This window comes from Lampetra fluviatilis, chromosome 18 (genome assembly GCF_964198595.1).
Source record: "Lampetra fluviatilis chromosome 18, kcLamFluv1.1, whole genome shotgun sequence".
NCBI lineage: Eukaryota > Metazoa > Chordata > Hyperoartia > Petromyzontiformes > Petromyzontidae > Lampetra > Lampetra fluviatilis.
This window is the reverse complement of record NC_136292.1, coordinates 8,676,822-8,703,328: the sequence shown is the minus strand read 5'-3', so window position 1 is coordinate 8,703,328 and position 26,507 is coordinate 8,676,822. Positions and strand designations below refer to the sequence as shown.

The window sequence follows — 26,507 nt, the reverse complement described above, 5'->3', positions numbered from 1 at the left end:
AGCCACGTTTCAGAGTGCCACCAGACGGTCTGGAACGCGCCACCGACGTGTGTATCCACAAGATGACACATCTTTGCTCTTTGGGTGGCAGGGTAGCGCAGTGGTAATGCTCGTGCCTCGCAGCAAGAAGGGTCTGGGTTCTATTCCCGACTTGGGCATCTTTCAATGTGGAGTTTTAATGATCTCCCCCTGTTCTGCATCGGTTTCCTCTGTGTTCTCCGATTTCCTCCCATAACTAAAAATCTGTACAATGGAGCCGATATTGGCCAAACATCCCAATGCTAAGAAATACCTGCAAATTACTCAATTGAGATTAAACAGAAACATTTCCCTCCACTAAAAAAACTTGGCACAACCCTCCTGAAAGAGAGTCTTGAGACTCAGTGAGCTCTTCCCGGGTAAACAAGCAGAAGAATAATAATAAAAAGCCTTCTTTTGAATACAGAGTATTTCAAATATATAAAATACTGGTGAATACAGTTACAGATGTCATTTTCAAAAATATTTATTTTAGTAAATGTAAATAAACGATAACTATAGTTAGCATTTATAATCATGTCCATCTTCTTGAAGTGTTTATTTTTTTAAAAGCCAATTTAATTACACGTTCGCTATCTGTGTCAAATCCGGAATTGAAGAAATGTTAATTTGAACCCTCTCAGAGCAGAGCATCAGCCCGTGTTCTAGAACGGTCCACAAAAAGGGATATCACAGAACTAGTTCTGAGTACAGAGAGGGGCCTTCAAATGGCCCCTCTCTGTACCAGAGGCACTGCACGCTATCACACGCCCTGCTTTGCAGATGCACGTTATGTGGCAGCCACACTCATATATTTTTGATTCTGGGAGCTGGATTTTACCAAACAAGTGAAAAACAAAATTTTGATATAATGGATCTGGGTACAGTTATTGCTAATAATCCTGACACCATCAACTCACTACATTTGACAATCTGGTTTAATCACAGACGGCTGACACCCATTTCATACTCAGGAATCAGCGGTGCTGGCTCAGTACTGATCTGAAACACCCGGCCACCTCGAGAAGTGTTGCATTTTATTTGACAAATGGTGGTGCTATTATTTTTCCTATGACTGACTCTACAAAATAAATGTGCCCACTGTTTCCGTACTATATCTTGATGTTGTGTCGCATATATATGCTAAGGGGTGGCTCGCGAAATAATTTAATGTTACTGTGGACACGATATTTATCCATCAATGCACGCAGCCTAGTAGCACTAATCGGGCACTTGAGGGGAATATTTATGACCTGGCAACAACGCTGCGTGTATCGTTTCAGCGCTGTGCTAAGTCACTTCTGCCACTGCAAGGGCCTCCCTACACTTGGGCAACACGCGTGTTCCCGTTAACATTATTATTGGATAACGCTACCTTGTGTGCCGATGCGTGGCCCGCCAAAGGTATTTGAAAGTCCTATTCGGCCGGCGCAGGGTGTGAAAGCTTCCCCAGCCCTGCGCTATAAAACTCCACTACGTATCAGATGGTCCTCTGCTACGGTGACCCGGAGCCGTGCTGCTCGGCGGATTCTAGCCGCGGCGCGCGGACAGACGGGTACGCGGGGCCGAGCGGTTGCGCTCGCATCCCAGCGCCGACGGTGACAGCGCGTGGAGGCTCCGGCCCCGAACGCCGGGGGGTGCGGCGCACACGAGCGACGAGTTGGGGAAGAGGCGCACGCGCGAGTTCAGCAGCCAGCCCAGCAGCGGTTTTGCGGAGCAGTCGCAGCGCCACGGGTTGTCGTGCAGGAAGACTTGCTGCAGCCCTGCAAGGTGCGCACAGCAGCAGCACAACAACGACAGCCGCCATTCGCCACAAGCGTCGCCACGCCGTTTGTTGCCAGGCTAGGTGAGCTTTAGGCCACGTGAAATGTGGAAGGCTGGAAGGTCACGAGATTGCGATGGGTGACAGATACACCACCTGCGCTCCCCACTGTGGCAACAGTGGCACACACACACAGACACACGCAGCTGAGCAAGCAACCGACTTTACACCAATCCTTCTAAGCCATCATCATGATCAACAGCAAGGGTCAACCCACTGCTGGATAAAGGCCTCTCGTAGCTGTTACCACCTCTCATGGTCCTATGATGTGACAATCCACCTAGCACTTGCACATGAGTGGATATCATAATTGCTCCATCAATCTGCGTAGATTATCTCATGCACGTGTTCCTCTTTATATCAATATAATTCTAAACATGCATCTCTCCATGCTTCTTTGAGCATTTTGTCCCATTTTATTCCATAACCATGCTTCTTAACCACGTGTCGTATGAACCGATATAAAATGTTCCTCTAATGATACAACATTCCTATTGCATGGAGGCAGCTGCTTAGATTTTCTTTCTCCATTCTATTCAAGTCCCATCCAGTCCTCGCATCTCATTCCACTACGGCCTTCCACAATTCTCCCACCTCACCCTCGGTCTCCCGCTACTCCTGCCCTGTGCCGGTGGCATCTCCAAAGCCCTGCTGAATGCCCACCATCAGCACCACAAGCTGTCCACGTGCAATTGCGCTGTCCTCTCTTGAGATGTTTTGAGACATTGCTCAAAAATTTCCCCTGCTGTCGTACGCTTACATTATGAAGAAGTCGGCATTTTCATATCAAAGAAGATACGCCGATTTCATACAATCTACTTAAATGAACAATCCAGGGAAATGTTGATTCCGATTATTTATTTGGTATAAAGTACTGCCAACCCCAAAGCTTGAGAATGTTTATTTTTGTATGTTTTAGTCAGAGCGGTCCCACTAGTCTATTGCTTTCTGTGAAAAGGGCTGGGGGTTAATGACACTGACAACTTGAGCAAAACCAACTCGAAAATAAACTTCAGGACTTTGAATACGGAAACCTTGTGCAGAAACAAATTGCATGTGATGGGGTTTTTTTTTGTGCAGTCATTGGTGGCCGGGCCGAGACCTTCAGCCCACTGCAATTGAGAACACTTTTTTAACCAAAGGCGGCTGAAACCGAGATGCCAACAGCACTTGTCTAAACAGTCTGTTACAGGCTACATGTGGGATCTTTGTCATTATCCTTAGTATGTTTCTATACACGTGGTCAATACGTGTTTGCTGTGTCACTGGACACCCTCTGGTCACCATTGCAATTGAGACGTTCCATCTCAAGGAACTTTCTAAGTAACACATTTTTCCATTTAAAGCTTTCGTGACTGCAGGGATTCATCTTCTTGGTTCTTTCGGTAAAGTCACGTAGAAGGGAAATAATAAAATAATAAAAATAAAACAATAAAATAATTCTCACGACGTTTCGGCCACAACGCAAGCAGCCGTCCTCAGGTGAAGAACAGGTTTGTCGGGAAGACAGCGTCTGAATGAAACATGTCGTGAGAATTATTTAATTGGTTTATTTTATTTATTTTATTATTTCCCTTCTACGTGACTTTACCGAAAGAACCAAGAAGATAACACATTTTTATTACAGGTAATCGCGATAATAAGAAGCCGCTGCTCCCAGATACGGTGTTTTCTGTGGGGTGCGCGCTCTAACCGGACAGTCGCGCCAGCGCGCCGGCGTCCAGCGTGGCGAGGCAGTTCCCGCTCAGCGCCAGCTGTGTGAGTCGCGGCGTGTGGCGGAACGCGGCCGGCGCCACGTGGCGCAGGCGGTTGTTACTGAGGTAAAGCTGCGTGAGAACGGCCAGGCCACGCAGCGCCTCCCCGCCCACGCCCGCGAGCCGGTTGTTGTCGAGCACCAGCATGTCGAGCCGGCGCAAGCCCGCGAAGAGGCCGGGCGGCACTGCGCTCAGGCGGTTCCCGCCCAGGTTGAGCAGCTCCAGCCGGCGCAGGCCACGCAGCGCGAGCGGGGAGGCGCGCGCGACGCGGTTGTACGCCAGGTCCAGCACGCGCAGGCGCGGCGCGTGCCGGAAGAGCAGCGCCGGCAGGCGCGACACGTTGTTCAGCGGCATGTCCAGGTCGGTGAGGTTGCCCAGGCCGCGGAGGGCATCGGGCTGCAGCGAGAGGACCTGATTCTTGCCGATGAGGAGGTAGCGCAACGAGACGAGGTTCCGGAAGACGCCGGCGGGCAGCTCCCCGAGCTGGTTGTCGTAGAAGTTGAGGGTCACGAGTTTTGTGGTCCCGGCGAAGGCGTCCGGGTGCAGCTCTCTCAGCCGGTTGTGCTCCAGGTTGAGGCTGCGGAGGTTCGGGATCTTCCTCAGCGTCCCCGCGCCCAGGCGCCCGATCTTGTTCTGGCCTTCATCATGGTCACCATTGTCACAGGGGGGAGTGAGCGTGAGCGGAACGATGAGGCTGGCAGGCAACGTGCCTTCCACACCGCCGTCTACATAAACCGATGTGTAATTACATGCCACATTTACTTAACGTCTTTAATTACCAAAGTGAGTTAAATGGGCACTTGGTATTAAATTATGCTACGTGGAATAAATGTGTAGTGCCTCCAATTATGTGTAACAGAAATGTGGCTTTAAATCTGTGTAAAGACTAACTACATTATCATTAATTTAACAGTATTAGATTTTGCACAGCTGCCAAATCGCAATATTTGGCAAGGGCGCGATAACGCTGATTCAAACAACTTTATTGCGCGGCACCGTAACCGAATTACAAACGACTTATTGGATGATCTTTTGGGACAAGAATCTGGCAATGAAGTTAACATCACCTGCATATTATGCAACATTTCAGATTTTCTGTAAGTATAAGAATTCCGCAAAAAATCTGGTCCTACATAAATCCCACAAAAAGTAAAAACAGATAACGTGTTTTAATCAACGTTCTAAATGCTGCGTCATCCCTTATCCATTATGAAACTGCTACTTGTAACACATTAAACCATACAAGTTCTTCCCCATATTTTCATTCGTCTTCAGAGTTAATTTGCTACTGTTGTAAAGCATCTTCAGATGTGGTTCCATTGAGGCACTACATAAAACGAAGCGTAAAATGCTACCGTCCACATATTTCATGACCCGTTTGCCTGCACTAACTGCCCTAGGTATTCATACTCTGGTGTGTTAACCAATGACCCTAAGAAGACATTTTACGATCCATGCTAAGACATGGATCGTAAACACGGACACTGACAAATAATATGCAACAAAATCCGAAAAATGCACAGAGACGCATACTTGGAATTACACTGAAATCCAGAACTAGGAGCACATAATATACATACACAAGTAAAAGTGGTCATATTTCTGTTAAGAAAAGTGGGCTTAGGCAGACCAAATAGTGAGAATGAAGGCCAGCGATCAAGACTAATGATGGCAACCAAGAGGACATCCACCGAGCAGCAACAGCGATGAATTGCGACCGTCAGGTTACAAACTCGAGCAAGCCCTGCGTTGTGAGAAGCGGGCAAGAAGCCTCACCCATGTTGAGCACTGTGGTGGCTCGCGGCAGTGCCGCCGGCACCGCGGTAAGCCCCTGCGTCTTGCACTCGACCTGCAGGCCCGGCCGGTTGGCGCGCGGTGAGCACTGGCACGCGGACGGGCAGTCCGCCGCCCCCGCTGCCACACACAGACCCAGCGCCAGCAGCGCCATCGCCGGCACGGCGACCTCCGGCTTCCCACACGGGGGTCGCGCGCGCCCCACGCACGATCGTGGCTTCCCCATTCTCCTCCCGCTCGCAGGAATGCCCCGACACTGACCCACCAAGCCGGTAATCGAGTCCACGGCTGAGTGTATTTGCGTTAATCTAAAAATTAACCATCGCTTTTGCACGCTTGAGCGTGCATCTGTTCTTCGGAGCTATTCGCTTTGGACTAAGAGCAAAGAAGATCTGAGGGCTGGCAGATCGGCCGAGTATAAACATACCTCACACGGGGTACGATCACAGTTTGCCGATGGCGGTATTTGTTTCGGTGTCTTGACAGGCCAGCCGGTGCGCATGCCTCCACATTCCCCGGCAATAGTGAGCGCATTGTACGAGCATTGCACAGCTCGGGGAAAAGGCATCATCCATTACGCTTTAATGAGCTGGCGTATACAGCCTCCGCGCCTCTGAGGAAAGGTTAGCGGCTCATCGCCGTCAACAACAAATCATGACGGCACATGGCTGGGAACACAATCCTGAAATGTGGAACTATGAATACCACTGTAAAGTTTTCTAACTTTGGACACAAACAAGAAATTGAAACATTAAATAAAGGACTTAGACAAAGTCTTCCCTTGTAATGAAACATTGATAATTAAATTATTGACATGTAGTGGTGAGCGGTGGTGCAGTGCTTCAAGCATTGCCCTACAAACCAGGCGATTCCCAGCCATGGCTGTATGTTGAACTTCTTTCGCACCGTACGTAGCCAATGGTGCTTATCGGAGGTTCGATAACGTCGGGTGGCGAGTGATATGCCAAATGGTTCTTGGCCCTCCTTCACCAACCCAAACCAGTGTGGTGTTCAAACAATTCCCACACTAACAGTGCAGCGTAGGAAGGCCTTCATCCAGCAGTGGATTGACAATGGGCTGAAAATATATTTTTATATTTATTCTTGTTGGTGGCTCATATAGATTTGCGAAACATCCAAACCCAGTGTGTTGTCAGGTAGCTCAGAGATAGCAGTATGCGAAGTAGGTTTCTAAACCGATCTATTTGGATCTCTGATATCCATATTCTTGGGTTTTTTCCAGTAAAGTCACGTAGGTAAAAAAATTAAAATTACGTTATTTAATTTTAATTTTTTACCTACGTGACTTTACCGAAAAAACCCAAGAATCCTTGCAGTCACGAAAGCTTCAAATCTAGAACTCTGATATCCATTTGTGGGTGAACTTTTTCCAGCAACTCCGGTTCCTTCCTTCCAGCAAAACACTCCGGCAGAGAGATGTGTCAAACATCCCAATGCAAGACCCTCCTGAAAATGTCTTAAGACTGAAGATTTCCGAAATAAACTATGGCCCGATTATGATAAACAAAAAAATGTATTTGTTCACATGATGCACACCGAGTGCTTTCGGTGTTAACATTTGAGTGAACGTAGGCTGCAGATACAACGATAACTATCGTCTAAAGGGCCCCGAGCAAAAACTGACTTGAAAATGCCAATTAAAATAAAGTGCCGCAATAATTAATGAAAGCTCTGTTCCTACCAGGTCTGACACAAAAAGGTGGTGAAATTATTTTACCTTCAAGTGTTTGAATGGGTGTGAACATGCGCACGTCACTTACATTGAACAACGCACATCATGAAGTGCTGAGGAAACACTAAAATAGTTTATTATTTTAAGCACAGGAAATAGGTGCAGCCGTTTAAACCTCAGTCGTTAACTTTGAGCAATTTTTTTTGGCAGGTTCTAAGAACAACGTCCACACAAAACATACAAAAGTAGGTTACAATAAAGCCGCCGTACAATTTTCCATTCTTGCTCGGATTGCTCTCTTCCAGGGGCTGCAAGATCAAACTAAATCTCAGTGGTTTCTTTCAGTCTGCTTGTTTATAAATACTCGCATCTCAAACATGCGTTCTAATGTAAAGTTCACATTTCTTGATGCAGTTTCCCATCGTCGGCAGTGACGCCCCGATCACAGGATGCTTTGCAGCCACTTGTGCCGGATAGGTGGCAGCTGCTCGTACAGATCAAAGCCCAGGCCATCGGAGGCATTGGGGAGCTTGTAGAGAAGCAGGTGGCTTCGCAGAACCTGCACAAAGCACAGAAAGAGAGGACACTCAGCAAGGTCCTTCATCTCCACTATCGCTCTCAAATGTGTTTGGTCAACCCTGCCCCAGCTCAAGGTACTCAGCAATTACACATTCCGGCGGAGGGAGCTGGTAGGAACGTTGGGTTGCTCGGTCAATGGCCAGGGTCAACGGCGGCGTGGTGTATTCCGCAAATATGCCCGACTGTGAGGGCGGGCACAAGCCGGCGTGAGTAGGTTAAACGTTGAGTTTTATAAGGGCACCACGGGGTGACCAGCCCCTCCCCACCCCCCACCCACCCCAGCCAGCCCCTCCCCACCCTCCCCACCCCACCCTCCCCACTCAGCCCCTCCCCACCCAGCCCCTCCCCACCCTCCCCTCCCCACCAAGCAAGTTCCTCCCCACCATCCCCTCCCCACCCAGCCCCTCCCTCCCCACCCAGACCCTACCTGCACGACAGACGGACGGACACAATAATCCCCTGTGGGCTGGTGTAACCAGGAGGTTCCTACCAGTATTACAACTATTTCGCTGCTTCCAGCAGAAGGCATCCCTCGTCAAGTGAAACGCTTTGATTGTTATTCCAATGGGACACAGGGTGATTGTAACGTCTCATGCTGGTTTTAAAGTAATGTGTCTTCACGACAAATAAGGCTGTACATTTTAAATGGAGGAAAACAACAAGTCTCATTATTTCCTAACTTTACGCTTGGATGCCCTTCATTACAGTCATACTTTGTAGTCGATCTTGAAACTTTTGCCTAATTTTTTGCACCACTGAAGGCTGACTGGAACGTTTAGCATAACAAACGCTAATGGTTCCAAAAACCTGAGCAATTCGTACTCGTGAAACCTACTCAAAGTGGTCACCACCTCTGTCAATCCAGTAGTGGATTGACGAAGCGTTGTCAATTATTTTAGTTCGCATTAGTTTATCTAAACACATAATTTTACCAGCAATATGGTTTTCTTGACTTGTTTTGTTAGGAGTGTCATCTGAGAGTATTAGCTAAGATGGTTAAACCAGGTAGTGAGATACATTACAACTCAAAATTAATCTTACCTTATCTTGAAGGGCATTAATTTGCCTCAACATGCGCTTCTTCATTTTCAGAACGTCCTTTGGAAAAATCAGAACGATGGAGACAATGTCGTAAATGCTAATCTGGAAATAATGCTGAAAGGAATACAGCACGATGACGAGCAGAACATTTAATTTGAGCGAGGCGCAATTCCACACATCCGCTAAACGCTTGCAAAAACAAATGGGCTTTTCCTTGCATTACCAAAAATACCACCCAGCTCCCCAGGAACGTGCCACCCATTGTCACATTCAGCCCTGCCACGTGGGGTCTCATTATTGCATTCAAGTGACACGGCAATCACAGCCCACAATGCCAGGCCCCACGTGACACCACTCTCACGACTTATGTCCTTGCAGAACACAACCCACGAATCAATAGAAGGAACATCAACCAAATGCCACTTTCGTTATCAAAATAATTCAAGTTGAAGCGGTTTCCCCACTCAAACCAGCATGGCTCATAGCTCACCTGTCGTTTACAATCATGTGCTAGTGCTGAAAATTCCACATTCCTATGGCAGGAAAGAGACTATCCAGTGGGCAATCACTGTCAACTTCCTGCAAACTGGTACTAATTTTAGTGACCCCAGAGCTGACTGTCGGTCAAGCGAGGTCGTCGTAATTTATTTTGTTTAAACAGATTAGAAGTCAAGTGACCAGGACAATCTTATCATTGGAACCTCATTTGCCAGAAAAAAATATGATAATTGGTTTTTTACCCTTCTATCTGGCAACAAAACTGACACCTTTTTTTACAAGGAATCATGTTTGCATAGACCACAATACCTGCAGTCATAATGCAAACAAGAAACATAACTCTGATAATGTATGCACTGTCCATGAAGTTGATTGGTCCACACCCGAGACAGCTTTCCTTAGAGCCTAGTCTCACATGGGTTGGAATAGATAGAAGGGTAAAAAAACAATTATCATATTTTTTACTGGCAAATGAGGTTCCAATGATGTAAATGCTTACCCTGAGCTCTCATACTCTGATGGTGAATTGTCTTTGAGTTGTGCGCCTTTTGGCGTCATCTGGTCCAACTCATTTGAGACTAGGCTCTAAGGAAAGCTGTCTCGGGTGTGGACCAATCAACTTCAAGGACAGTGCACATACATTATCAGAGTTATGTTTTTTGTTTGCATTATGACTGCAGGTATTGTGGTCTATGCAAACATGACTCCTTGTAAAAAAAGGTGTCAGTTTTGTTGCCAGGACAATCTCATTTGCAACAGTGACCTCGGTCACGACAACGACGTAAGGAGAACAAATAATAAACAAGCAACTGTATCACAAGAGGAATTTAAAATCTTGCAAATGTAATTCCCGGCAGCACTGGCAGTTTACCTCCAGATCGAACACCATCTGGAGCATAATCCGAACCTGCCGTTTGTATATTTCGCACCTCCAATTAGCACAGTTGGCTATGTACGGTGCAAAAGATGTTCAGCAGTAGAGTGAGAGACTCGCCATAGAAATGTTGCCCGTTCAAAATCCCGGTTGGGGGTTGACTCAGCCCATCATCTCACAGGAGTGGATAAAAATAAATACCACTTTGCGGGAAAGTCAACAGCAGTCGACCTATGGGGAGTCTCGCTCCTGCCATATACCTCACCAGCTCAGGGCTGTAAACGGCAGATGAGCACCACCTCAATGCTCAACTGAAAAGCAGGAAATCGCTTTGACTTTCGAGTTATTTGTAGCAAAGATCACAAAGGCGGGAGTAGAGGGCCGACTGAGTTTTGGCGACGCTGCCCGTGCACGTACTCACCTGGTCGCCGTGCTCCTGCGAGAAGATGAAGGTGTTGACGTGATGCAGCGCCACGGCATAGAGGACAGGGCACCAGGCGGTGCGCAGCGAGCCCATCACCAGCGTGCGGAAGTAGAGACGCAAGAGCCCCACGTGCGTCTCCGCCGGCTCGGTGTAGCGCCCCAGGCCCACAGGGAACTGCGCACACACGGGCGGCGTGAGCTCTCCCGCCAACCACGGTACACGCAGCAACGATTTCCTTGCATTCATTCACAAATACACTTACAACACGCACGATTTGAAATGAATGAAAAAAATATTAGCGTTATAAAGCTTCTAGTCGTTGGTTAACCGAAATATTTTTTTTTTATAATCTAATTTGAATTGTTTACCATTTCTGTTATAATTACAGGTGTTAAAATGTTCAAACACCAAATAGATACCAATTACAAAGGCATCAATGTCTGCGTAGCCACACGTACTTGTGGTAAAAACTGCAAACACATTTTTTAATAGTGCATTCACTGTCCTTATTCAATAAATTGGTGAAACGGTCCCATAGCCATTTGTTTATTCTGTAATGCAATGGAACAAAGCTGTTATACACAAAAAAATTACTTATATAATAACAGTAAGGATATGCACTTCATCTCCCCAGCAAAGCCTCAACGATTCTCAAGATTTGAGTGTCAAGACTTTTTGAGGAGGGTGCTGGACTACCACAATTGGCAAGCGCCATACAAGAGAAAGTGATCGATACAAAAATGAAATAATCAGCCTGAACAGTGACAATTGACTGAATCGTCACGTCGTTGCGCGCAGCCGGAGCGGCCACCTGCTTGATGGGCACGCCGAGCGAGCGCAGCGCCCCCTCGTGCTCCCCGAACAGCGCCAGCTTGAGCCGGACGTCGAAGCGGCGCTGCAGCGGCAGCAGCACGAAGGCCCCGAAGAGAGCGTCGCCAAACGACGTGGCCGCGAACTGCTCGAGCAGCTCCACGTACAGGTCGTAGAAGGCCGGCACGCCGGCGACGGGCCCATCGAGCCGCAGGACGTCGAGCGCGCGGGGGCGGCAGTAGAGACTCAGCAGGGCGGCCAGCCCCGCGCGCACCGGCGGCTCCAGGAAGAGGCTCCCGTCCTCCGCCAGGAACACGCACGTCAGGCGGCACAACTTGGCGGCGGCGGAGATGCCGGCCAGCGCCCCGTGGCGCCACGTCTCCAGTAGCAGCAGCCAGCGCAGCGCAGCCACGCTGGTGGCCCTGGGGTCCACGGGAACAGCGGAGGCGTCCGCTGGATAAATGTGGCGACAATTAAAGTGTTTAAAAATGAACGCGAGACTTAATGTTCTTTTACAAAAGTAGAGGACGTGGGCTGTTTAACTGCCTGTGAAAGCGTTATTTGCCAGTGTGACATGTAGTGCATGGTCAAAGTTAAATACACCGTGACATCATTATCAAAAGTGTACTGATGTTATAGCTCATATCTCATGATGAAACCACAACTCCAAAACCAAAAAACTGATTAATGTGCATTATACAGCTACGTTCATCCATATCTCCGATGCCACAGAGGGAATAGTTTTCATTGGGCCCTAACTTGACAAAGTCTAGGATACTATCCACATTGACGACAGAATATTCTCGCTCAGAGGATTAAAACACATTCCTGCGGAGGGAGCTGGTAGGAATGTTGGGTTGCTCGGTCAATGGCCAGGGTCAACAGCGGCGTGGTGTATTCCGCAAATATGCCCGACTGTAAGGGCGGGCACAAGCCGGCGTGAGTAGGTTAAACGTTGAGTTTTATAAGGGCACCACGGGGTGACCAGCAACACCATCCCCACCCAGCCCCTCCCCACCCTCCCCACCCAGCCCCTCCCCACCCAGCCCCTCCCCACCCACCCCTCCCCACCCAGCCCCACCCTCCTCACCCAGCCCCTCCCCACCCTCCCCTCCCAGCCCCTCCCTGCACGACGGACGGACACAATAATCCCCTGTGGGCTGGTGTAACCAGGAGGTTCCTACCAGTAACCAGTAACAAAATGATCTGTTTGACATGCAACGAGCATCTCTACAGCACTTCATGTGAGAAGGCACGCCACCTAGCGCCCCACACAGGCAACTGCGGGACCTCAGCAGCGGTGCCGTCACCGTCACCGTCCATCCACAGGACGTTCTCGAAGAAGGGGCGAGGATCGGAGATGTATGAACGGAAACGTTATTGTCTCGCGACCTGATGTCGGAAGTACAATTGTTGAATGGGAAGAAAGGAGAGTGGTGACAATGCTTCGGCAGTAGTGCACAAGTACAATAACACTACTAAACACCTTCATCAATAACAATGGCCCTTCTCCATTTGCCATGAGAAAGGGCCACCGCCTGAAACTAACAAATGAAAAAAACTATCAAAATAATCACCTAAACTATAATAACCAACTTTTCCATGTGTAGTGTTGTAAGGACGGACTTCTGGACTTCTTTATGGCACACACTGTTTATTATCTTAATACACAGTCCCTATCACACTAAGGGGTATATGGTCCCCTCACCCGTTACCCTCAGAAGGTACAAGCCTCCGGACCTTGCAGGCTATCTAATCTCCCTGCTCTCCCAGCGTCCTCTGGCTGGACCTAGGGGATCTCTCCCCGACCACTGGTTACTCTGAGCCCAAGCCCTGATACGGGCTGGAGGGCTTGGTCCAGGGTCCTAGACGTCTTCGGCCAACTTGGGTCTTCGTGTAGCAGAACTCCTCCAGAGCTCTCAGCGCTCTGGCTTTTATACCTGTTCGTGGCCGGGTTGTCCAATCTCCGGCCACCTTGTGGGACCCTCTGATTGGTCCTTCCCAATCTGGGTTTGGATCCTACCTCACCCCATTTGACCCTGACCGTTTGATTGAGCGGGAAAACCTTGTTACCGATCTGCTCTCACAGTTTGCGAACAGCGAGTAGTTAACACCACTACACATGCATACCTGAAGTACTGCCAGAGGTGGGCTGGCCTGATGCTTGGTACAGCCGCACCAGAGGCAGGAAAGCCCAGTCCGCAGGGTAGAGAGGGCCCTGCATGGGCGGGAGGAGCAGAGAAGCAACGTGCTTGGTCTGGCCGAGGTATCGTGCCTGTGACCTCTCCAACGCCTTCTCCTCTCCCCCGAGCAGCAATGCGAGGTAGCAGGCCCTAATCCCTGCCAGATCCTTCCAGGCTGTGGTCAGGAGCTCGCCGCCACCTTGGCTGCCGAGGGGCTCAGGGCCTCGGTCCTCCTTCAGCGACAGCATGGCCTCCATGTCAGCAGCTTCTGGACCACCCACCCTGCCTTCACTTCAGATAGAACATTCACGAAGCATCAAGGAGAAATCTTGATGACACGGCCAAAGTATGTCACCTTCGTGATTTGACCCATTAGTGGCGATGGAGAAATCGGCATATTCTTGCCCTGCCCAAAATTAACTCATCAACTCCATGCACACATACTCAGCGGTGACCAAGCCAAACCACCAGGCTATTGGGCCTGTGAGAGTCCAATGTATACACGTGCGTATGAGTTATATGACCAAAGCATAAATTGGTACCACCTCAGTTGGCACAACTTTAGCAGCAACTTTTCTTTATATGGCCAGCACGAGTATATTTTGACAACCCACTCATTTAAAAACATCATCACTAAGTTCACTTTTTGAGGCCATGTAAATAAATGTACCGGTTATTGTGGAGGGTCACGACAAACCACGACCTTTAACAAGGCCCTGCAATTTCTTGCGCACACCATGGCTGACGGGAGGGCCTCCACAAGAGGTGTCCCAAGAGAGCCCTCTAAGAGAGTTTTTGGCCTACTCTTCCAAGCTGGCCAGACATTTTGGAAGAGGTGGGAGTACCCAGACTTTAACCGAGCACACACGACTTGTGTCCCCATTCATAATGCCGAGTGGACACAGGTAGGAGGATTTAACAAGCTTGTCCATCTTTTCATGTGCTGTGCCGGGGGAGGTCAAACCATCAACCTCTGTATCACAAGTCCAGTGTGCCAACCATTGCACCACGGCAGCATCTCCGTGCGCATTAGTAGCACTCTTAAAACTTTCGCCACCTTCAGTTGTTTAGAAGAAAAGACCATCTGTTGTGGGAAGCACGGACTATACGCGAGCGGGAGGGTTGGTGACCCACGGGGTGAAGTCGGGATTGAAGAGGATCCCCGACAGCAGCTGCTGCGCCAGGTGCTCGCTGCCCGGCAGGAGGCGGCCGACGAGTGCCAGCGCCACCATGTGGCAGAGCGGGGCGACGCGGCGCGCGGCCTCGCTGAACGACACCTGCGTTGCACAACAACGACAGCAACAGGGGCGGCAGCCGCCGATCGCCACTAATCGAGGGTGACATCAGCACAACGCTGGTGCCAAGCTAGCTACACTTCGAGGACGGGCGAAGCGTGGAATGTTCGTTGCATCGCACGTGTACGCACGCTCACATGAACCGCACGGCGCTGCGACGAGGTAATTGAAACCGCGATGTGCCTTAACCTCCCTTGGGGGTAAAGGGCCCTGGGTGGCCTGGCGTGGAGTGGAAACTTGTAGGTGACACGCATCCTGTGTTGAGCTTGCGCCTGATGAGACATCTTTTAAAATGCGAGCGGCGTGGACTCACCGCCATGCGCGCCAGCTCCAGCGTCAGGAAGAGCAGGTGGTGCTCGTGGCGCAGGAGCCAGGCCGAGGCGTGCGTGATGCTCGCTGCGCCGTCGCAGCTCGCAGCCAGGTATTCCTGCAGAGCCGCGCTCTCCAGCAGCACCGCAAACTACGGGGGGGTGAGGGGGGGCATAGAGCCAGCCACACACGCATCCGCAGATTCAAATCCATGCCAAACATGGGTATTTATCCCTATTGCTGTGTGTAATCCCAATTGAGTAATTTGCAGGTAAATGTTCAGTATTTGGATGTTTGGTCAACACCTGTTACATTGAATGCTTTTTAGCTATGGGAGCAAACCAGAGAAAATGGAGAAAACCCCATGCACAACAGGGGAGAACACAAAACGTCTCCACAGAAAGGCATCTTGAGTTTGGAATCCAACCCAGGCTCTTCTTGCTGTGCGACTTCCTGTCGCCCAATGTAACAGGCTGTTGGGCAAGTGCTGTGAGAGAGCATCTATGAAGGTCCACACAGAGCATAAGACGGTGGTTTCACCAGCACCACCACTGGCTCAGTGCCATCGATAGAGATGAACATGCCCATTGCTAGAAGGCAGGCTGTTATCTAATAATGATTATGAGTCCATAATCATGAAGCAATATTTCTCAAAATTCAGCCTTTGTGCTCATGCATATGATATCAAAATTCATGGTACATATCAGCAATCACTCACTGCAATAAGCACATGAAAGCTAATTCGCCAATTCAAACCTGCAAACTGCAAACAATGAAAATTTCACAACAAATAACCTTTCATCAATGTACAAATGAAAGGCATAACACTGCGTCTGTGAGAGCGGTGGCACAGTGATTAGCACGCTGTTGGTGTGATACAGCTGACCCTGAGCATCCCCTTCAACCAACCTTCACTGATCAGTGTGAATTATGACCAGACTAAGTCCCATGACCAGCACAGTATGTGGAAGCCTTCATCCGTCAGTGGATTGACAAAGGGCTCTCAATCATTACCATGAAAACTGCACCGATCCCGCAAGGCACAAAGGGTTCGTTCGTGCTGCCCTGGCTGCCCACGCTGTCCCCAGGGCTCGCCGTTGTTGGCACGAGGCCACGGATGTCTCCTCCTGGGCTGTGCCGCAGTGCTGCTCTCTCTTCCCTTTCTCCTGTTTCCCCCTGTCCAGATCTCCCCTAACACTCACCTTTCCATCCAAACATAGTTTTCTTCTCATTTTTGTAAAACGTCTTGGGACGCTACTTAAGCAAAAAAAATTCGCGTTACTTTTACAGAGCACATTGTAACGCACCTTGGCCGTAAGCCCCTTATGAATGGAGGCTGCGGAGTTGAGCACGAGGAGGACAGCAGTGAGGAAAGGGAACGGGGAGCGTGAACCTGCCAGGCTCAACGGGGGCTTCCCGCCGGCGCAAGCCAGCGACACGAGGCTGCGCATACTCTCCGGGTCCGGCGAGCACGAGTTGGGGTTGCACAGCGCCGAGCACACCCTACCAAACAACCGAGCAAACGATCGTGGATTAACTCATTGTGCATTGCCGTCGAACAAAACGAAAGATATTGCAAATAATAATACACAGTCAGAGTTATTTCCTGCTCAAATAAACACTGAGGTAGTGATCATCCATTGACAGCCCTGGGCCAGCGACAGAGATTCCACCTTCCTAGGAGAGGAGCAAGTGATCCATACAACTGCTTTTGACTTCCTCCCAAAGTGGTACTTATTTTATTGACCCTGGAGGGATAATGGACTCAGTCCACCATCCAACCAGGATTTGAACTCTAATCCTTCCTATTTCGAGCCAATCGCTCTTCCGCTGTGCCACTTGGCCATGTTATGGAAAAAGCAAATAAAAGCTGAACTCCGTTTTGTCTCCGCAGAATATACAAAATATTTCCTGGGCCAATTGCCAAGGCCACAATGAAGAGAGCGCACGGAAATTAGGGCCTTTGCATCAGACTCAGAGAGTGCGACGTGAAAGTAAACCACAGCCACCCGGCATGATTCTCCATGATGGCTCTCAGCAGCAGCTCTGAGCAAAGCGACCTATTTTGGATCATGTACCATACGCGCAGCGGCTTTTTCTCACTGCAACCGATTCACGGAGCTATGCTGTCCATTTTTGAATTCTTGACATTTTTGCATTCGAACACCAAGCTGCAGAAAAGCCCGATGTTGGATGAGTACAGCCTGTGCACTCACATGCAGCCTATGACCAAACCACCCTCAATGTGCCCGACTTCCCTCGATCTAGAATGCTAAACGCTTCTTTACCCAGTAAGGTCTCACTGAGTCTCAAGATAATTTTTCTGGAGGTTCCTGCCAAGTTTTTCACAGTAGCTGGTGACATTGCTATGTGTAATCTCAAACAAGTTATTTGGAGGTTTGGCTAATGCCAGTAACATTCTATGTTTTTTTTGCTATGACAGGAAACTGCTGAACCTGAATAAAACCCATGCACATACAAAATCCACGCAGCGTCTGAGTCAGCAATCAAAGCCAAGACCTTCTTGCTGTGGGACGGAATCGTTACCACCGTGCCATCCTGCAAACCCATCTGAATTCTGTAAAGAAACAAAGCTACATCGCCTGCCACCACATCAGAGTAGATGTTGCACGCGAAGGCGAAGACCGTGGAACCTACTTGAGTTTGCTCAACATGGAGCTGAGCGATGGAGAGACGAGCAACGGGCACAGCGTCTCCTCCGAGAGTCGCTCCAGCTCCTCCAGATGTTCCACCGGGTCGGTCGACGGCTGAGAACAGCAGCAAAGCACCACGAGATTGCGAGTTATCTCACTCGCCTTAAATGTTCACTGCAGTCGTTCCTCTGGAACAACGGCCATGGCATAAAAGTAGACTACATACATATGTTAGTTTTTTTAATGGTTGTATATATGTCATTACATTTTTGCAATGTATCATTTGACACCCTGAAAACCCTTGTGTTACAGCAATTTGAGAGATGGCAATGGCTTGGGGAGGTCTTCATTCAGCAGTGAATTGATAATGGCTGATTATGATGGTAACTGGGCATGTGTGATTTTGCAGGTGTGGTTGTTTAACTGTTCTGATTTCTCTGATGTGGCGCTAAAGCGGTATGCGACTGCGTAACCTAGTTGGACTGGTGCGACTGCATGATGCAATTGGGCTGGTGCAATTAGATAATTAAATTTGGAATGCGCACCGTCTTCTGTCACTCTCAGGGAGCGAAAGAGAACGATACAGAGGCGTGGGAAACCAGATTAGAGGGCAAGCAGCGAGAGGCGGTGCCAACGATTTCCCAGGCTCCGTGGTCCTAAATTGGGATGCTTGGCCAACTCCAAAACATTCACCTGCTGTGCCTTGCCGGTGTGGTGGGCAGAGAGGTGGAGCAGCAGCGCGGAGGCGAGCGTGCGCGCGCCCTCACCGGCGGCCGAGCACGACGCCGCCTCCTGGAGGCAGCGCCGCAGGCAGCCCTCGGTAACAGGCGCCAGCCCCGCCACCTGCTCCCAGCTCACAAGCGGCGCTGGCACCTCCTCGCTGGCCTTCCCCTCCGTGCTGCACCGCGACGGCACCGTTCAGTTAGCCAATTGCCCCCTTGAGGACTCGGTCTACCAGTGATGGGCAACCTAGACGCGTTAGTGGCCCTCTTTAGCTCAGTGGGCCGCAAGCTGGGCATTGTACTTGTGCACTAATCATGACCTCACGGATCGCCCCTAGACACACTTAGACCCGGCCACCACGAGGGGCTCCATGGGCTGGATGCGGCCCACGGGATGCAGGTTGCACACCAGACTGACTGCTTTGTCTCATGCACACGGTGTTCAATCACCACACCTGCAGGTCACAACACCCACTCAAAATTATTTTTACGAACCCCATAGAGATTGATAGGCTGCAAATTAACTCTGACACCACAGACAAAAATAACTCCAGAATGCTGAATGGATTGTCAGACTCTTAGTGTTCCAAAAAGTGCAATAAAAGTTTTAAGTTTGTAGTGAGAGTTCTCCAATATACGTAAAAGGTTAAATGAACTGAATAGGTGAGCTATGGTGCGATGGGGCCTTGTGTTAATACGCCCACAATCTTGCCTCTTCCGAGTATGAGGACATGTGCATTACTCATGGATTATGGTGATCCGATGCCACGTGACATGCAAGGCATATCAAATCATTAGTACATTTGGTATTTGCGCCATTCTAAGAGCGCGAGGCTATCACCAAGGTGCTGTGCTTCACATGTGAATATCTTCTGCAGTAGCTTCACAGTTGGGGTGATGCGGCGAAGTGAAAAACATGTACATTTGAGTGGAATTTTTTATTTGACAAACGGGTGACAATCACACCGATTTTCGGTTTATAAATCACCGTGTGCCCCGATTTGTTTACTCCCTGTACTCACTTTTCTGCCTGATGAGTTATTTAAAATTTACAGAAAGTTAAAGTTTATTTAATTTAATCAGATGGGAACTCGAGAGACCAATAAGGACAGTCTCATTTGCATAAGTGACATGGGTCACAAAATAACAAAATCAATAACATAAAGTAAAGTACAAGAATGATGTACATAGAAATCAGAGAAAAAAACAACCAATTTACATGAAAACGTGAAAATAGTGCACAAACATAAAAGAACATTTCAAGAAATTATATTTCCTTTCATGAAAGTTGGCTCGGACGAATCACTTTCAAAAACTTTTCCAAGTGCAATCAAGGAGAGAAAAACAGTGGAATTATGGTGCTTACCATACGAGTATCTAAACAGACAAGGGCATATGTGAAATAGAGTTGCGATTGAAGTGATGTCGAAGGTGAGTGCTGGAGGCTTGCCTGTCTGCTGTTCGTGCGAGCCTGTGCAGGCCCAGGCTGGCTGAGTGCGTCACGGCTGTGAGGAGAGACACCAGGGCTTCGGCGCGCTGCAACGGCAGGGCCCTCTCGTGGGGCCCGTGGAGCCCGTGGGGCACGTGAGGCTGAGCCGCGTCGCCTGGCAGGTCCTGCACTTGCTGCACAAGCACGGGGTACAGTTCCCTGGGGGAGACAGCAACAGAGTTAGTGGGGACGGAGGAAACCAGAAGATCTGGAGAACACCCACGCAGAACAGGGGAAGAAATAAAAGACTCCCGACACAGAAAGGCACCATGGTCGTTCATTCTAACCCAGGCCCTTCTTGCTGTGAGGCACAAGTGTGCGTGGTTGTAATCCACCAAAGTGGGTTAATTAAGCGAGGGGCCCAGAAGAGGTTCAGATATTGCTCACCACTGATATTAGCCATGGGCCAGGATTCAAATGCAGGTCGCCGGGTTAATAGCGTAGAGCACAAACCACTACTCCATTCACCCACCCCTTAATGTTTAACCCTCCAGAAAAAACAAAAATCTTCAGACTCGTGAGGCTTCCCTGGATAAATCCAACACGCTAGAAGACAACATACACCTGTAGAGGCTGCACATCTGTCCATAGCTGGCCGCCACAGCCCACAAGCGCAGTGCCTCCACCGACAGCAGCTGAGCCTCGTGGAGGCCAAGCAGCAGGTCCTGGGGCTTCTCGGCCACAAAGCGAGCGACACGCGACCGCAGGTCAAACTTGTTGACCTGCGAAGTGGGAGGCACAAAGTGTTAGCAGTGCAAACGACACTGCACAATCAAGGACATGACATAGCACTCACGCTTTGCGTGACTTGGGTTTTGATCACATCGGTAGTGCTCGTACTTGCGACAGCCCTTTTGATAATCCACTGTTGGATGAGGGCTCCCACATGCCGTGCTAGCCGTGGGGGTTTATTTAAACATAATTCTAGATTTGAAGCTTTCGTGACTGCAATGATTCATATTCTCAGGTTTTTTCGGTAAAGTCACGTAGGTAAAACATTAAAAGTAATGAAAGTAAAATAAAACAAAACAAAAATAAAAATAAAATTCACGACGTTTCGGAGGCAACACAAGTCTCCGTCATCAGGTGGGACCGTCACAGCCAGATTAGCTGCATCAAGTGAAGCAATGATTCAAAATGTAATCCCTTATAAGCAAGTCTCCTCCCCCCCTTCAACTTGCTTATAAGGGATTACATTTTGAATCATTGCTTCACTTGATGCAGCTAATCTGGCTGTGACGGTCCCACCTGATGACGGAGACTTGTGTTGCCTCCGAAACGTCGTGAATTTTATTTTTATTTTTGTTTTGTTTTATTTTACTTTCATTACTTTTAATGTTTTACCTACGTGACTTTACCGAAAAAACCTGAGATTATTTAAACATACTTCACCAGATTGGTCAGTGCACTACCTTCTGCTACCCACAACATTCCACCGTATTAGCCAGGCTCAACCCTACTTAGGGAAGCTTATTGTTGCTGCCCAGCCCAATACCACATTAACACAGGCACTTAAAACATGGTAAAAGCCCAATCCCACCAGCAGGTATGACTACACACACAGCAGGATCACCGCTGAGAACCGTCTAATCACTCACTCTCTCCCCAGAGATTCAATCTGTTCTCCCTATTCGAGGTTGCGATTCAATTTATCCCTGCCTCATTTTAGTTTGCTATTGCTATTTTTTTGCATCTCGTTCATTTGTTAACCTAAAGATGACATTCTAACACAGATGCACAATTAGTAAAGATTGGCTTCAAATACGTACAATATCTGTCGATATTAATCGACGGATAACTGATCAGTCGACACTCGCCTAGGCACGCACCATGATGGCCGACATGTTACGGCCGGCCTGGCAGAGCACGCGGGCCAGCTTCATGGCGGCAGCAAGCGGCAGCCCATACACGCTGGTGGGGATGCCTCGCCCAGCCTTGCCCCCCTCATCGCCCCCTCCCTCGTCCAAGGACCCCCCCACGACCCCCACCGGGCCCCCCGTGGGCTGCCAGGCCGTGGGCAGGAACTCCGACATGAGCGACTCCACCAGGCGGGGGCACTCCACGATCTGTCGGCAGGAACAAGACACCGCTGCGCCCTTCAAGCAAGCAAACGACCGTCGCCAAAAACGGACCGCTGGGCGGCAGTGTGGCACAGTGGCAACACTTGTGCCTCACAGGAACAAGCGTCTGGTTTCAATTACTGTCTCGGGTGCCTTTGGGTGTGGAGTGTGTGCATTCTTCCCCTGTCCTGAATGGGTTTCCTCCAGGTTCCCCAGTTACCTCTCATGGTTAATAGAACATGTAACTGTAAGTGATATTTACCAAATATCCAATGCCAAAACATGACCTGCAAATTAGTCAATTGGGATTACACATAGCAACATTGTCCCCCTCCTGTGAAAACTTGGCAGGACCTTTCTGTAAAAAAGGTCTTGACACTTAGTGAGGCCTTCCTGGGTAAACGAGCATAATAATAAAATAATACCCACGCAGGAAAACAACCATCACCTGAAATGCAATGTGTTACTCTCTATGTGTTAATGTGTCAGGGCTGTCAACAGGTGAGCACTGGCTCAGACTCAATTGAACAAGAAACCATGCTGAATTTGAGAGTAAGCATGACTGAGTGTGATGAGGCATAATTCATCTGCACCATAAATAATAAGTAGAATAAATAGAGTTGTCGATGTAGAGTAGAAACTCAAAAATCCAAAGCGGGTAGGCAATAATAATTTCTGGACCTGGAAAACAAACTCCCAATAGCAGTCACACTGTATGTGTGTTTTTGCTATGGGAGGAAACCCACGCAGAAGAGTGGGAGAACATACACATTCCACGCAGAAAGGATGCCCGAGTTGGAAATCGAACCCAGATAACTTTTTGCTGCAAGACAAAGAGTGTTCATTAGGACGCCGTCTTTCAGACAGCTCTGTTTTTCACCTGAGGACGGCTGCTTGTGTTGTGGCCGAAACGTCGTGAGAATGTTATTTTGTTTTAGTTTTATTATTTTATTATTTCCCTTCTACGTGACTTTACCGAAAGATCCAAGAATAAGACAAAGAGTGTTACTACTGGGCCAGTCTGCTACCCAAAATAAACGAAGGCGAACAAAGTGGGTTATTATCAGACCGCCATCTCGAATCGCTACGGGGCTCACCTGGCTGGCGGCGTGCGTGGAATGGCGCGCGATGCGCGTGAGGATGTGCAGCACCGCCAGCACGACGGCCGGCACCGGCCGCACCACCTCCACGATGTAGCGCAGCCGCCGCAGCAACCCGGTCTTGAGCAGGCCCTGCCGCACAGGAGAAACCGCGGTGTGCACGCTGCCACGCTCGACGCAGAGCGGAAAGATTCAATCGCACCAGCTTATGGCAGGTCTTCACGTGTCGTGTGCATGTACAGGCCTGGTCAAGCCACGGCTGGTTGTGGGACTCGCCACGCCATGCGGGTCGTGGGGGTTATTTGACCGTGCTTCTTCATGCTGGTCAGTGTGGGTTGATACAGGCAGCCAGTCTTAGATGTGAAGACATAGAAGTGCAGTACATATTATTTGGGTCTTCAAGTCAAGTGCAGTGCAACAATTCATTTTGCTGCATTGCCCTCTGCTACGCACAATGTGGCCCCTTCGGACTGGATTGATAGAGGCAGCTTCTCGGTGACCTTTTGGCACAGTAACAGCTACATTGACAAATACACCAGCGGTTTGCCAACTTTGTCTGGATTCTGCCTCCTCTGGCAAACGAATCAGGCCCTATGTCGCCAGAATGCCATGATGTCATTCATTTATCCAGGAAAGCTCGAGTCTGAAGACTCTTTTCCAGAATTATACACTGGGATCTTTGCCAATTCCTATTGAATTATTTTAGCTTTGTAAACCGAAGGGTCACCATTTGTGCACTCCCCGAGAACACTCTTTAATGTTTCCCTCCAAGTCTCTTCCTTGGCTCCAATTAAAAACCAAATAATCCCACGAGTGTTTGTTATGGTCCCAGTAAACTACACCACATTGCAGTATGTGTTAAACAATAACTGTTTAAGAATGCAAACCCAATTGTGAATTGGTCATTCTCGTCTCAGGCATGTACACACAACAGGTGTATAGAACACACAAGCCAATCGTTACCTTAATGATGTCCTGCCTGGCCACAAGGGGATCAGGCTTCTTCTCATCCTTGGCTTTTCTCTTTACACTCTCTTCACCCTCGTCTGCGGATTTTGCTTCACCATCACTATCTTCATCTTCGTCGTCATCAGCAACTTCCTCCTCTTCCGTCGGAGCAAGGGGAAATGACGAAGAGCCCTGATACCAGCTGAAAACCTGATCCAGCGCCTCCTGTGGGTGGCAGTGAGGTTGCACACTTGTCACAAGTTTCGTCTGACATTTTAATCACTTAAGAATGTATGCGATTAGGATGCAGAGGGGTGGCCCACAGGTCACAGTGCTTAGCTTTGCTGAGATCCTGGGCACAGCTTGGTGTCATATGACCATACCAAGATACCATCATATTAAGCATGCTTCTTTGTGGACCGGTTGATTGTCATGTGACGATCGTTACTCTCGGTAACAGGTGTCCGCAAGATTGTGAGAAGTGGTCCGCAAAACTGATGCGGTTATGATGGTTTTCACCAAACACAGTACGCTTTAGCTCATGGTGGTTCGCAAAAATGTGTTAAGGGTTTTCAGTGATCTGCAGGTCCAGAGGTTGGGAACCAGTGATCTCGGGGGCTCTCTGGAGCTTTCTCTATTTCCAGCAGTGGCGTGAGCAAGCAATTGCAGGGCTGCACCCAGGGGTCTGTAAAGCATCCAATGGTCACTGGAGAGGAGCACACCTCCTCCGCCGGGCATGAGAGCAGTGCCTGCAGGGAAAGCACCGCGGCAGCGATCACCCCCTCGGCCGAGTCGTCCAGGGCGTAGCGCAGCAGGAACACGAGGCCGGCGTCCATCAGAGTGCGCAGTAGGCTCACACGCAGCTCGCCCGCAAACTCGCCCTGCCTGGCCTGCATCGCCAACCCGCAATCAGCGCAATCAGCGCAATCAGCGCCAAACGAAGATGACATCGGCCAGGGTGAGAAACGCATGCCCAATAGCGAGAAAGCATAGAGATCAAGCACGCTTGGACTTCTAGTCGCAGCCACCGTGGGATCTTTAGCTTGGTTTTGCATCATGCCCACCCACGTGTCAGTTACGTTTTAATGTTGTGTTATTATTCCACTTGTCTTAAGAATCGATTTTAGAAGTGCCCTGACACGTTTTTGCATTCGAGCCCAACCAATGCTGTGTAATCTCAATTCAGGAATTTGCGAGAAATTGTAAAAATTTGGAAAAGGCAGGCACAATGGCCCACCCTTCCTAGAATGACATCACAGGAGCCCTAACGTCTACTATGAAGCAGACGGCACAGACTTTTTACGGCATGCATAACCGCAGCATGAGCTAGGACGATATCCTGGATCTAAATCTTGGACCTCTGTAAGAAGTATTTCTCATTCAATACGATTTGTATTTGTCAAGCGAATAAATACAATAGCACCTGAAAACGCCATGAAGAGAGGGGGCACGTGCACCTGAAGGGGACTCGTGGGTGGGGGGAGGTGCGGCACATGTTGTTACTACTGCACACCTTGCAACCCCAATTACAATGCTGTCATCTATCAAGTTCTCCGGATTATAAAACACCCCGGAAAGTACGAAGTGTCCCCAAACTTGTGCCAAATGTAAAATAAAATGGTACAAATCTGCTCACACACACACAGACAACCAACAGATGATAAGACACACCCACACAAATACGTGAAAAAAATTCCATCTCACAATCCGGAGAACATGTGACTACAAAAACATCAGTGTGTCTTGCTTTCTATCGAGGAGCGAAATTGTTCTTGCACAATGGCAAAAGCAGAGCACGGAAACTCGGCCCAGACGACCTCAACACGTCGCGCCCATGCAGAAGGCGAGGGCCGCCAGGAGCAGGCTCACCCGCATGAGGATGCGGGCGAGGAGCTGAAGCGCCAGCGTGCGCTGCTGGATCACCTGGCTCCGGCACAGGTGGAAGAGCTCCTCCAGGGAGTAGCCGGCTTGCTGCCACGGACAAAAACCACAGACACGGCCAGACAAGAGTAACGCTTGGCAATAACACCACAGAGCGGATAACACAGGGACTGGGGTGGAATATATAAACACCAGAATGTTGCTGCTTGAGTACTGAGGCTGTGTGATTTTTTTTTCTATCTACGTGACTTTACCGACAGACCCAAAGAGTACAGAGGCTGTCTTCATTGGCTCTGGAATTTTGAAAACTGTGCATTGCTTTCAAGCGTAGAACCGTGAGGATGGCAAGGGGCTTGCTTGGGGGCTTTGCCAGGAGGGAACCGGGGGTTGGCGCTGGAGGACAGATGCTGCCACGTGCCATCTCTGAACCTGACTTGAAGTTACTATGCTATGTTATGTCGAGAGAGTATCCTCACATAACTGCGGGAGCGTGACCATATAATATGCGCCATCCACGTCACAATAAACGTTAAAGATCCCATGACGGCATTAAAAATGA

At 49.2% G+C, this 26,507-nt stretch overlaps 2 protein-coding genes across 4 annotated transcripts in view; both read right to left on the bottom strand.

The window, feature by feature from the left end:
• Window positions 1-482: 482 nt before the first annotated feature.
• LOC144937279 (uncharacterized) lies at window positions 483-5,614 on the bottom strand. Its single transcript, XM_078864686.1, has 3 exons — window positions 5,371-5,614; window positions 3,534-4,355; window positions 483-1,781 (listed from the first exon to the last, which is right to left on the bottom strand). Exons 1-3 carry the CDS (start codon window positions 5,612-5,614, stop codon window positions 1,549-1,551), a joined length of 1,299 nt encoding a protein of 432 aa, XP_078720812.1. The 3' UTR covers window positions 483-1,548.
• A 1,518-nt stretch (window positions 5,615-7,132) lies between these two features.
• RPAP1 (RNA polymerase II associated protein 1) overlaps window positions 7,133-26,507 on the bottom strand; it is a 36,516-nt gene continuing 17,141 nt past the window's right edge. For 2 of the 3 annotated variants that reach the window (XM_078864537.1, XM_078864538.1), the window contains 17 exons: window positions 25,937-26,038; window positions 24,790-24,957; window positions 24,083-24,292; window positions 23,117-23,251; window positions 21,789-22,025; window positions 20,524-20,681; window positions 19,921-20,118; window positions 18,442-18,646; window positions 17,753-17,862; window positions 16,402-16,597; window positions 15,099-15,245; window positions 14,625-14,767; window positions 13,438-13,781; window positions 11,309-11,760; window positions 10,495-10,671; window positions 8,702-8,758; window positions 7,133-7,640 (listed from right to left, as the gene is read on the bottom strand). In XM_078864537.1, coding sequence (XP_078720663.1) covers window positions 7,524-7,640; window positions 8,702-8,758; window positions 10,495-10,671; window positions 11,309-11,760; window positions 13,438-13,781; window positions 14,625-14,767; window positions 15,099-15,245; window positions 16,402-16,597; window positions 17,753-17,862; window positions 18,442-18,646; window positions 19,921-20,118; window positions 20,524-20,681; window positions 21,789-22,025; window positions 23,117-23,251; window positions 24,083-24,292; window positions 24,790-24,957; window positions 25,937-26,038 — 3,156 coding nt within the window. In that variant the 3' untranslated portion in view covers window positions 7,133-7,523. The remainder of the gene's footprint in view (window positions 7,641-8,701; window positions 8,759-10,494; window positions 10,672-11,308; window positions 11,761-13,437; window positions 13,782-14,624; window positions 14,768-15,098; window positions 15,246-16,401; window positions 16,598-17,752; window positions 17,863-18,441; window positions 18,647-19,920; window positions 20,119-20,523; window positions 20,682-21,788; window positions 22,026-23,116; window positions 23,252-24,082; window positions 24,293-24,789; window positions 24,958-25,936; window positions 26,039-26,507) is intronic. The other variant, XM_078864536.1, reaches the window with a different exon arrangement.

Bases quoted from the DNA above. Each gene is read 5' to 3' on its own strand.
- LOC144937279 (XM_078864686.1), bottom strand. From the start codon at position 5,614: ATGGGGAAGCCACGATCGTGCGTGGGGCGCGCGCGACCCCCGTGTGGG. The intron at 4,356-5,370 runs GTGAGGCTTCTT...AAAGACGTTAAG, and splicing joins CACCACAGTGCTCAACATGG to TAAATGTGGCATGTAATTAC. The intron at 1,782-3,533 runs GTTAGAGCGCGC...CGCACCTTGCAG, and splicing joins CGCGCTGGCGCGACTGTCCG to GGCTGCAGCAAGTCTTCCTG.